The 12,363-nt window shown below is 42.8% G+C and overlaps 2 protein-coding genes across 5 annotated transcripts in view; both read right to left on the bottom strand.

Annotated features, from left to right (window-relative positions):
• Window positions 1–12,363, bottom strand: part of BOC (BOC cell adhesion associated, oncogene regulated) — a 253,113-nt gene that overhangs the window by 75,611 nt on the left and 165,139 nt on the right. For 3 of the 4 annotated variants that reach the window (XM_030941100.1, XM_030941106.1, XM_010361029.2), the window contains exon 1: window positions 63–603. The exons of the other annotated variant lie outside the window; for it this stretch is intronic. The gene's annotated coding sequence lies outside the window, so the exon portion shown is untranslated. Of the gene's footprint in view, window positions 1–62; window positions 604–12,363 lie in introns of those variants that run through there. 4 annotated transcript variants of the gene reach the window in all.
• LOC104660625 (mitochondrial import receptor subunit TOM6 homolog) lies at window positions 4,751–5,323 on the bottom strand. The gene has a single exon (XM_010361032.2). The coding sequence runs from the start codon at window positions 5,303–5,305 to the stop codon at window positions 5,081–5,083; it is 225 nt and encodes a 74-aa protein (XP_010359334.1). The 5' UTR covers window positions 5,306–5,323; the 3' UTR covers window positions 4,751–5,080.

Below are 12,363 nucleotides of genomic sequence, written 5' to 3'. Positions count from 1 at the left end.
CCGAACCAACAATAAACACAACTTTTTATGAAAAGAAAACAAACTTCAGCGACGTGACTCACCTCTGCTGCAGCCCGCGCCTGGGGAGGGCGAGCCGGGGCCCGGGGGCCAGCGTGGTGGGCGCAGAGGGAGCCACACAGCGCCGCGCCGCACGGACACACAACACGCACGGTGACACCGAGGACACACAACACGGGCGAGCGGCAGCGGCTAGAGCAACAAAGGAGCCCCGGACGGAGAAGTTGCCGGCCGTAGAGGGAGGGCGCGTGCGGGCGCGTGTGGCTGTGGCGGGCGTGAGGGTGTGCGCGCCGTGTGTGCGCCTGTGTCTTTTCTGTGTGTGTTTGTGTGCGCGTGTGTGTGTGTCTGTGCGCGCGCGGCGGCTGACACCGGCAGGCCGGGACTCAGGGTCCCCGCGGCAGGAAGCGGCGGCCGCGGCGGCGGCAGCAGGACAAGGCAAGGGACGCCGCGCCCAGCGCACCCGGTCCCTCCATATGGAAGAAGCTTTTTGGATGACTGAACTCGCAAACAATTCCTTCTTTTGCTTCTCCTGCCTAGGAGCCTCCCATTACCACGCGAGGAGGAGGAGGGGGGAGTGGAGGAGGCGGGGAGGAGGGGGAGGAGCAAAATGGAGCAAAGAAAAAGTCTTGGAAAGGAAGCTGGAAAAAAAAAAGTCCCCCAAACTCTAGGGCAGTTTTCCCGTTAACACCCACTTTTTGCTGTGCCTCAGACCCGCGCTCTCCTCCAACTTTTTTTCTTTCTCATACCAAAAGCACCATCTCCCTTTTCCCCGAACCCAGGGGCTCCCCTGAAGCCTCCACTTTCTCTTTAGCTTCACCTCGCACCCTTGCTCTTGCATGTACAATCCTTCCCTCCTTTCTTCCAGTCTCTTCCAAAACTTTCCTGACACCCACCTCTCAATGGTCTTATTCTGCAAGACAAACTGTTGGATAAATCATTAAAAGCAAACTCATCAGAAAATGGGACAGCGGCGGTGGAGAAAATGATAAGGAAACCAGTCGCAGGGAAGCCTTAACGCAGCCTCCCGCGACCCCCTCGGTCGGTTGGGGAGGGTTTGCCGCGTCCTCCATTGACAGCGCCCTGACCTCCATTCATCATCCCAGGATGGAGCGGCGAGGAATGGGGAGGGAGAGCTGGGGCTGGGGCTGGGGCTGGAGGCATGGGCGTGGGGTGCTAGTGGCCACAGAAAAGTTAGTTACCTATGCGTGTGTATGTGTACGCGCACGCGCGCGTGTGTGTTGGTCAGAAAACATTCAGAGCAGTGGTTCTCAAACTTGAGCTGTAGCGGGACTCCCTGGAAGGCTTGCTAAATCCATTTGCTGGGCCCCACCTCCAGAGTTTCTGATTCAGTAGGTGGACCTTGGAATTTGCATTTCAAATAGGTTCCCAGGTGATGCTGATGCTGCTGGTCAGGGGCCACGTTTTAAAAACTACTTTTCCAGGGCAGTGAGAAGGCAAATGCTGAGTTGGTGGCAAATTGGATTCCCTTCTTATTCTTTAGGAATGAAACACAGGTTGTGAACGGTCATCCATTCCATATCTTCATTGCAGCTGAGAAAACCAAGACCCAGCAGGGCTAAGCCATTTGTTTCAAGTGAACTGGGAGTTTGTGCCAAGGTGGTGAGGAAGCTGTCCTGGAAATAAGACAGGCAGGCTAGTAGTAGGGTGAATGGGGGTGCTGCCTTCCCTGTGTGGCAGGACAGCTGCACTGGGAGTCAGGAAACCACTGCGACTTTGATAAAGTCACTTAACCTTTCTGGGCCTCTGGGGGTTTTGTGTGTGTATGTGTGTGTGTGTGTGTGTGTGTGTTTTGTTTGTGTGTTTGTTTTTTGACAGAGTCTCACTGTCGCTTAGGCTGTAGTGGTGCAATCTCGGTTCACTGCAACACCTGCCTCCTGAATTCAAGAGATTCTCCAGCGTCAGCCTCCCAAGTAGCTGGGATTACAAGCACCTGCCACCATGCCCGGCTAATTTTTGTATTTTTAGTAGAGACAAGGTTTCACCATGCTGTCCAGGCTGGTCTTGAACACCTAGCCTCAAGTGATCTACCCACCTCAGCCTCCCAAAGTGCTAAAATTACAGGCGTGAGCCACCTCACCCTGCCCTGTTGTTTTTTTTATTGATTTGTTTCTTTTCAGTAAACATACATACTTTACACTGAGTATATGACTCGAATTGAATCTGAACCAGAAGACCTTTACAAAGGAAACATAAATGTATTTTATCCCATATTTTGCACTATTTTTTTCTCCTGCATTTAGTCATTCAGGCGGAAGCCAATTTCCTTTTTGATTTATCAAGTACTTTCAGCTCTGTGCCTGGATTCTTAGGCATGTTCCTCTGACAAAATGGATCTGGAGGACAATCCATTTTCAGCAAGAAGGTGAAAAGGACTCTGAACCCCTTCTGTGAATTATCCACCTACATTTTTCTTTTCCTATTTAATCATCCTAATTTTCCTTCCCTTTTAATCTCTAACACTCTCTCCCAACATTCTCAAAGACCTATTTTTCTTCCCAGCCAATGACTATATTAGCTTCCACTTTCTTTTGTCCTCCTTCTGAGGCACAATTCGGGACTACAAGGCCTGGGGTCCACCCTGGGTACAGAACTTTTAATTCCCCCAAGGGAATGGGTCAACCAGCTTCCTCTGCAGTGATAACACTCCTTCTCCCCAGGGCCCCAAGCAGCGTATCCAGCCTTGTTTTTCAAAGATGATTCTAAGTATCACTCAATGAGAATGTGATGCATGAAGGTCTCAGATTCATTCTTCTATATTCCTGTATATTCTATTCATTGCTTGACATCTCAAAGAGATCTTCTACCCCTTCTGTCATCTTTCTCCTAGGACTCTCCATTCTCTTACTCTGGTCTTTGGGTCTACACAGCACTAGGCTCTGAGTTAAAGCATCAGAACACAACAGAACACAAAGAATGTAACAGTCCCTACCAACACCATTTAGCCGGGAGAATGACCCACTGCCTCCTTCCTTCATGCATACAGGCTACTCACCTCTCTCTCTCTCTCTCTCTCTCTCTCTCTCTCTCTCTCTCTCTCTCTCTCTCTCTCTCTCTCTCTCTCTCTCTCTCTCTCTCTAAATCTGGCTCTGTTGCCCAGGGTGGACTGCAGTGGCATGATCTTGGCTCACTGCAACCTCCACCTCCACAATTCAAGCAATTCTCCCTGCCTCAGCCTCCTGAGTAGCTGGGATTACAGGCGCCCACCACGACGCCTGGCCGCCTGGCTAATTTTTTTCTTTCTTTCTTTTTTTTTTTTTAGTAGTAGAGACGGGTTTCACCATGTTGACCAGGCTGGTCTCGAACTCCTGACCTCAGGTGATCTGCCCTCCTCAGCCTCCCAGAGAAGTGCTGGGGTTACAGGCATGAGCCACTGCACTTGGCCTGCTGCTCACCTTTCTTATAGTTTAGGCAGAATGCAGATCACAGCTTAATAAAGAGGACAATTCTGCTGACGGCATCAAGCACACTGTTGGTACCTCGGATATGTGTATTGTTTTTATTGCTCTTTGTATTAATGTGATTGTGTTTATTACTACTAGTCCTGTAAGAACAACGTGTCTCTGAATTTTCTCCCCACTCCATCTTGCCTGGAGGGTATTTCTTGCCTAATTCCCTCCTCCCCTTTCAATTAGTTTCTCTATCCTAACCCACCCCACCCCACTCCAGCATCCCTAGCCATTTCAAAACAGTTAGGTGGAGTCTGGATTTTGTAAGGTGCTTTTTGCTACTGTCCATTCTGTTGATGGTGATTTACCTCTAGCACCTTGCTTTCTTGGAAATTTTATGGGCCTCCACCAAGAAGGAAGCATTTGGTATGGAAGTGATCATCACATTAATTTATAATGCTTGGTTGGGGGAAGGAGTGGGAGGTAAGTAGGGATTGTAGGTCTATATAAGTCACTATGTTGCTAGGCTGTGCAGAATCAACTGAAAGGAATTCAGTGAGTGACATGAAAAGACGTGGTTTTCCCTCAGTGTGCTGTAGATACTCTACCTGTATCATATAAACAGGGATCTCCTTGACTGTGAAAGATATCTGGAGAGGATTATACTGAGAAAATTATTAAGATGTAGACAAGAAAGAAGGCCTTGATGATTTTTTCCTCTGATTTAATATAAATCTGCTTTCCTGATTATAAAATATGTGCACTGAAGAAAATTTAGAAAATACAGAAAAACACATAAAAGAAGAAAATCAACTCAAACTTACTATCCAGGGATAATGTTTTTCTGTTTGTTTGTTTGTTTTGAGATGGAATCTCGCTCTGTTGCCCAGGTTAGAATGCAGTGGTGCCATCTCAGCTCTGCCTCCCGGGTTCACGCCATTCTCCTGCCTCAGCCTCCTGAGCAGTTGGGACTACAGGCGCCCGCCACCATACCTGGCTAATTTTTTGTATTTTTAGTAGAGAAGGGGTTAGCCAAGATGGTCTGTATCACCTGACCTCATGATCCACCCACTTCGGCCTCCCAAAGTGCTGGGATTATAGGCGTGAGTCACCGCACCCGGCCATGGATAACGTTGTTATTAACATAATGGAGTGTTCTTTCTAGTCATTTTTCTTTCTTGTTTTTGTTTCTCATCAATACAAATAAACATGTTATCGACACTGAGTATATGATTCTAATTGAATCAGAATTGGAAGACATTTAAAAGGAAACATAATTGGGGTGTGTTTATTCAATATTTTATACAATTTTTTTTGTGTGTGTGTGTATGAGGTATTTATTTCAAATGTTTGTTAAAACAGCACTGTTATTTCTCAGGACAAGAGCAAAGATCACCCCCTGCAGAAGCTTGGGAACTATGTACAGAACTTTATAGAACAGAGGCCATACTTTAGCTTAAGCCTGTCTGCTGACCAGAGAATGGAATTCTGCGTGGACTCAAGGAACAAAAGGAAACTCGGCAGGGAGAGGGAAGAAAAGTGCCCATCTGAATCAAACTTCAGCTGCCATCAGGGCATATCTTGTGGTGGTCACAGATTGTAGGCTGTTTTTTGGAAGATTCGGGTTCAGCACAGGATTCCATTTGTCTACTTGGCTACACCCCTGGCTGAGGTGCCATGAGGTCAATGTCACTCAAGTTCCTGGCCAGCCAAACTCCCGCAGCAAGGAGTCCCAAATTTAGTATCAAGTTCCTCCAGAAGTCATTCCTATCTGTGGCAAAGCGGTAGACACCCCGAAGCCAATCTCCCACGTTGTCTGGTATTTCGGGAGTTTCATTACCCGAGCCAGCAGCACTCACCGGGACCCCGCTGGAAGCCATAGTAGCTTTATACAACTTTTAATGCATCCGGTAATTCAGGCAGGAGCCAGCTTCTTCACTGATTTATCTGGTACTTTCATATTTTACAAATTTGGGTTCATTGTACATACAGGTTGTTATCATGCTTTTAAATTTAACATTTTAATGATTATTTTCCCCATATCATGTAATCTTCAAAATTTGACTTAACTGCTGTGTACTATTCCATCAAAGAGAGAGATTGTTATTTATTCAACCATTCTTCTATTGTTACATATTTAGATTGTTTCCATTTTTATTATCATCCTGTATTGCAGTTGACTAAACATCTAGCTATAAATCTTTTTTGTTCTGATTATTTCCTAAGGGTAAATTCATGTAAGTAGGAGTTTGGGATCAATGGATAGGATATAACATTTTAAATGCTTTTAGTTGGTATTACAAAATTGTCCTCCAGTGGTTCCAATGTACATTTCCATCTCTCAGATTATTTTAATTAAAAGCAACAATGAGATCATCAAATACAAGGTCCCAAGTAAAGACTTGAATGAATTATCTAGTTTGAATGATTACACTGAACAATAAAGAAAACAACTTCCAAATATTGACTTTAGTGGAAACAACACTCCAATGGGAAGAGTTGGACACTAATTGCTTACCCTATGAACTGGATCATATTTATGATTTTATTTAACCTTTTCAACAAGCCTCTGAGAAATAAGCTAATGTTTATTGAGCACCTTCCTCTCCCAGTCTCTCTCCTGGATTCTATATGTACCTTCCATCTTGAATCCCCATAACGACCTTGTGCTATATAGGTTCAATTATCTCCATTTTATAGATAAGGAAAATTAAGTAACATGCCTGAGATCCCCAACAACTAAATGGTGGTAAGAATCCCAAACCCAAGATTTTTCCAGTGCAACACACTACTACACAACTATTTCATGAATTGCAGGCTACTTCTTGGAGTAAAAAAACTGTTTAGAAAATGCCAGAATTTTGTCTAGCCATTAAGAAATATTTTATGGGCTTTCCAAAGAGTGTTTTTCTTTTTTTGAAGGAGACATTCAAGTACATTCCAAGAACTAAGGTAACTTACTAATTCTAACTAATGTAAGAGTCTAAGGATATTATATATAGGAAGAGAATGGAGTTCTGATGTATGGGTTAAGATTAAAAATGAGATACCGGCCAGGCGCAGTGGCTCACGCCTGTAACCCCAGGACTTTGGGAGGGTGAGGTGGGCAGATCACGAGGTCAGGAGTTTGAAACCAGCCTGACCAACATGATGAAACCCCGTCTCTATAAAAATACAAAAATTAGCCAGGCGTGGTGGTGCGCGCCTATAATCCCAGCTACTCAGGAGGCTGAGGCAAAAGAGTCGCTCGAACCGGGGAGGTGGAGGTTGCAGTGAGCTGAGATCGTGCCACTGCACTCCAGCCTGGGCGCAGAGCAAGACTCCATCTCAAAAACAAAACAAAACCAAAAAACGAGATACCAACATTCACAGTTTTAACAATAATTAGTAAATTGGCATTTGTACACGTAACTATTCTCAAAGCTTATATTTGGATAAAGACATTTTATCTTGATAAACGACACTGGAAATGAGATATTCATGAACTCAACTTTCTGCTTTAAAATTCAAGCTCTGGAGTGTATAAAGTGCCTATTTATTAAGACACTATCTCAATACAATTTCAAAATGCATAACATAATCCATTAATTTATAATTAGGAAAATTAGCCCTCATTTGTTCTTGACTGGGCCATTAACTAGTTATCTGAGTTGGCTTACCTTTCTATGCTGGGTATTGCAAGGACTGCTGGAGAAGAAATGTGCCCAGTTGCTCTAAAATATTTGTTGACTGAAGGAAGAATGATGAATGAAAGTATAAGATTGACCTATGCAACAATTAGTAGAAACAATGCAAGACAGCATATAATTAAACCCTAAATTGCATGGTTCAGGCAGAATTGCAGGTGAGCCTGGTATGTTGCCATCTATTCCTTATACAAGTTGAACCGGCTGGGACTGACTTCTCTAGCCCCGGGCTGTCAATTCAGGCGTTCCTACTGGCCATATGTTCTGTTGACTTTTAGGAATTAATCACCAGATCCCCACAAGCCTCCCTATGGACAAGTGTACCCTAGGGGGAGAATGATATTTTATTTATTTATTTAGAGACAGGGTCTCACTCTGTCACCCAGTGGTGGTGCAGTGGTGTGATCTTGGCTCACTGCAATCTCTGCCTCAGCCACCTGAGTAGCTGGGATTACAGGCACACACCACCATGCCCAGTTGATTGTTTTGTTTTTTGTTTTTGTTTGTTTGTTTGTTTGTTTTTTGATAGAGTCTTGCTCTGTCGCCCAGGCTGGAGTGCAGTGGTGTGATTTCGGCTCACTGCAAGCTCTGCCTCCCAGGTTCATGCCATTCTCCTGCCTCAGCCTCCTGAGTAGCTGGGACTACAGGTGCCCACCACCAGGCTGGCTAATTTTTTGTATTTTTAGTAGAGACGGTGTTTCTCCAAGTTGGCCAGGCTGGTCTCGAACTCCTGGCCTCAACTGGTCCACCTGCCTCGTCCTCCGAAAGTGCTGGGACTACAGGCGTGAGCCACTGTGCCTGGCCGAGAATGAGATTTTTTTAAAAAAGAATATTGTGGAATCAAGACAAACCTGGGTTTGAATCCAGTCTTAAATAAGCTGCATGAGCTCAGACAAATAAATCACATCTCTAAATCCTAGTTGCTGTGAATATTGGAAATAATATATGTGCATTACTTCTCTCTGTCTCTCTGTGTCTCTCTCTCGCTCTACATATATATATTATATGTTGTATATGTATGTTCTACATATATACATATATATAAACCCTTGGTAGGCACTCAATGAATGGGAGGTATAATAGTAAAAGTTTGAGTGAGAGGTGAAGCTGGGATAGAGAAATGAAAAATAGACTAGTCCAAGGCCACTTCTGTGTGCTTGATTTTGCGCAGTCCTGAAGCCCTAGACAAATAGAATCTGTTGACATTGAATTCCACGTGAGATCACTTTTCCAAGATACCAGATTCTTTAAAGTAAGCACAGCCCCCTTTTGTCTTCCATGAAACCCCCACCTTCCTCATCTCCCGCTGTCTGCTCTTCCCCCACCCCTTCACTTGTTAGGCTGAGAAAGCTGGATTCTGGAGCTGCCCAGACTCCAGCTGTTTGATATTGTGCAGTGACGGCAGCAAAGAGGGCAGGGGCACGAGATTCCAGATGAAAGCAAAAACTCAAAGAGAACTGGACTCAGAGCTTTGATACCAAACTCAGTGGGTAACAGCCTCCGTTAAATTTGTTCAGTCAGCCATTTAAGAGGGAAGAAGTGTCTCACACATCTTGTAAGGGTTTTTAAGCAACGAGATGCTTCGACAGAGGGGAATCCATATTCTGGGGACTGAGCCGGGCAGAATCTAGTGCCAAAGCTGCCACTGCAAGCTTTGAGGCAGGTCTCATGCTGTCTTGCTTTGTTCTACATGTGTTATTTTCTTTCTCCTTCATAAGATACCTGTGATTCTCTGAGACTTTTGGCCACAGCATCAGGAAACTTAACTATGCCTGACCCTACTCCACCCTACCCCACTTCTTCAAGTCCTCCACTGACAAGCAGAATTTAACAGGGAGGCCCAAGCTGCTCTGCAGTCCTGGTCATGGAGGGAAGGTTGACCGGCCTCCCTGGACAGTGGTTGGAAGGTCTCTGTGGACCTGCAGGCAGAACCATAAGGAAGGGAGAGGAATTGACAAGAATATAGATTCTGGGGCTGGTGGTGTTGTAGGAGCCTCCCTGCCACCTCTCCCATCGAGAATCAGAAACTGGTTGTATATTCTTTGGCTTTTATTTGTTGAATTCATCAACTAGAAAATGGAATTGTTAGAGGCTTGGTGGTCCCAATGCCTTGCATATGAAACTGTGCCTGAGATAAGGAAGGACTAAGAAAGTTAATCTCACAGTTCACTGATTCCTAATTATTTAAAAAGCAATATCTATAGGCCTTGTCCTTGTTTATCCAGGAGAGCTGAAGATGGGACCATTCATGTCCTTGCCTTTCTTTGATGGCTCCCCACTTCCTTTGATATAAGGCACAAGTGCTCCCTGCTCTGTGGTCTGGTCCAGCTCAACTCTCCAGGCTGGCTCCTCAGGGCCCCACCAAACTGTATCTTGTGCTCCAGCATCTCCTTGCCCTACCTCAAAGGACCACAATTCATCGTGCTTTCCAGCTGCCCACTTTATTTCCTTCTGACTTAAACATGTTATCCTCTTTTCTACTCATCACACTCCTTCTTACTCTTTAAGACTTTTCTCTAACATCACCTCTTCTAGGAAGACTTACTCAAACCTTCCCTTCCCAACTCTGATTGCCCTCCAATGAAACCCTTTTTTGCCTTTGGTATCTACCATGAGCATTGTACTTATAATTGTGGATCTATCTGTCTTCTTGCTGGAATATCCTCAAGTACAAAAGCAATCTGTTCCATCTTTGTATCTTCATGTTTGGTGTGATACCTGGCACATGGTGGATGCCCAATATATAAATATATCAAGTGGATGAAGAATTAACAAAATCAAGTATCCCTATTATAGCAGTTGAAGCCTAATGGATCTACATGATCTGAAATGTTGAAAGAATACCAATAACTGATACTGGGCCTGAGGTGGAATCACAGTTTTAAAACTAAATACCAGGCCCTTGCCTAAAGCAGGTGAAGCCTGGTTTGTCTTAGCTATAAAGCTGTATGTATACAGTATTTTGCATTTAGATGCTAATGGTATGTTTGAAATGACAGCATATGACTGACTTTGTTTTCTAGTTTTTATTTGAGATAATTATAGAGTCACACGAGTCATAAGAAACAATACAGAGGGATTCTGTATGCCTTTCATCCAGTTCCCCCGACTATAGCACAATAGCTAACCTAACTGTAGTACAATATCTTAAACAAATGACACTGATAAACTCATCAGCCATATTCATATTTGCCAGTTTTACATGCACACGTATTTGTGAGTGGTTTTATGTTTTCAAACTAATTTGTGGACCTAAAGCAGTCTATGGATTCAATACAACCCCTATCAAAATCCCAATAGCATTTTTAAAAATAGAAATAGAACCATCTTAAAAATCATATGGAATCTCAAGAAACCCTGAATAGCCAAAAGAATCTTGAAAAAGAACAAAGTCAGAAGGCTCACACTCCTTGCCTTCAAAACACACTACAAAGCAATAGCAGTTAAGGGGATATTGTACTATTATAAAGATACATATGTAGACCAACGCAGTAGAATAGATAGCCTAGAAACAAACCATTGTATATGTGGCTGAATGATGTTCAACAAGAGTGCCAAGACTGCTCTATGGGGAAAGGACAGTGTCTTCATCAAATGGTGATGGGAAAATTGGATGTCCACATGCAAAAGAATGAAGTTGGACACTTGCCTTACACCATTACAAAAAATTAACTCAAAGTTATTAAAGACCTGAAACTAAGACCTGAAACTATTAAGCTCCTAGAAGAAAACATACAAGAAAAACTACAGGAGATTAGATTTAGCAACAATTTCTTGACTATGACATTGAGAAGACAGGGAACAAAATTTAAAAATAGGCAAAGGGGACTACATCAAACTTAAAAACTTCTGCACAACAAAGGAAACAATCGACAGAGTGAAAAGCAGCCTACAGATTGGTAGAAAATAATTGCAAGTTATATATCTGATAAGGGGTTAATATCCAGAATATTTAAGAAAGTTTAACTCAACAACAGAAAACCAAATAACCTGATTTAAAAGTGGACAAAAGATTTGAGTAGGCATTTACCCAAAGAAGATATGTAAATAGTCAATAAGCATATGAAAAGATGCTCAACATCACTAATAATTAGGGAAATCCAAATCAAAGCCACAAAGCAATATTACAAGTTGGCAACTCTCAAAAAAACAAAACAAAAAAAAGAACCCAAATTAAGTGTTGATAAGGATTCAGAGAAGTTGGAACCCTTGCACACTGTTGGTGGGAATTCAAAGTGGTACAGTCATTAAGGAAAACAGTATGAAGTTTCCTCAAAAAATTAAAAATAGAACTACTGTACGATCCAGCAATCCCATTTCTGGGTATATATCCAAAAGAATTGAAATCAAGATCTTGAAAAAGAATTAAAATCAGGATCTTGACGAGATGTCTGTACTCCCATGTTCACTGCAGCACTATGCACAATAACCAAGAGGTAGAAGCAATCCAGATGTCCATAGACAAATGACTAGATAAAGATGTGATCTATCCATACAAAAATGAAATATTATGCAGCCTTTAAAAAGAAGGAAATCCTTTCGCATGCTACAACATGGATTAATCTGAAGGATATTATGCTGACAAAATGAACCAGTCACAAAAGGACAAATACTATATGGTCCCACTCATATGAAGTATCTAAAGTAGTCAGAATCATAGAGACAGAAAGTAGAAAGGTGGTTACCAGGGACTGGGATTAGGGTATGGGGGAAGTAGTTTTTAGGGGGTTTAGAGTTTCAGTGTTGCAAGATAAAAATGTTCTAGAGATCTATTGCAAAATAATGTGAATATATTTAACAGAGTTTCAGTGTTGCAAGATAAAAATATTCTAGAGATCTATTGCATAATAATGTGAATATATTTAACACTACTGAACCATACACTTAAAAATGGTTGACAAATTTAATGTTACTTTTTTACTGCAATAAAAAAATAATTTGTAACTTATTGTGTAGGTGCAGACCATCCCCAGAACAGCCACAATTGATAAGAATCAGGATCATGCTCAGTTGACCCCATAAAATAATGACTTGAGTCTCTCCCAGAAAGCCTACAGCAATAGAATTTGTCCCTGACCTAGTCTCTGCTTTACACCCTCTTTGACCTCACTGTAGAATGTCTGATTCTTCTTTTGATGGGACAAGAAAGGATCTCATTTCTGAAAGATACATATGAGTTAGAATAATTCCATCCACCCTATTTTTTGTCATCAGTCAACACCAAGCGCTGCTTACATGATTTGCAGGGTGTA

Source organism: Rhinopithecus roxellana, chromosome 1 (genome assembly GCF_007565055.1).
Source record: "Rhinopithecus roxellana isolate Shanxi Qingling chromosome 1, ASM756505v1, whole genome shotgun sequence".
NCBI lineage: Eukaryota > Metazoa > Chordata > Mammalia > Primates > Cercopithecidae > Rhinopithecus > Rhinopithecus roxellana.
The sequence above is the reverse complement of the archived record's forward strand: the minus strand, read 5'-3'. Positions and strand labels throughout refer to the sequence as shown.

Bases quoted from the DNA above. Each gene is read 5' to 3' on its own strand.
- LOC104660625 (XM_010361032.2), bottom strand. From the start codon at position 5,305: ATGGCTTCCAGCGGGGTCCCGGTGAGTGCTGCTGGCTCGGGTAATGAA.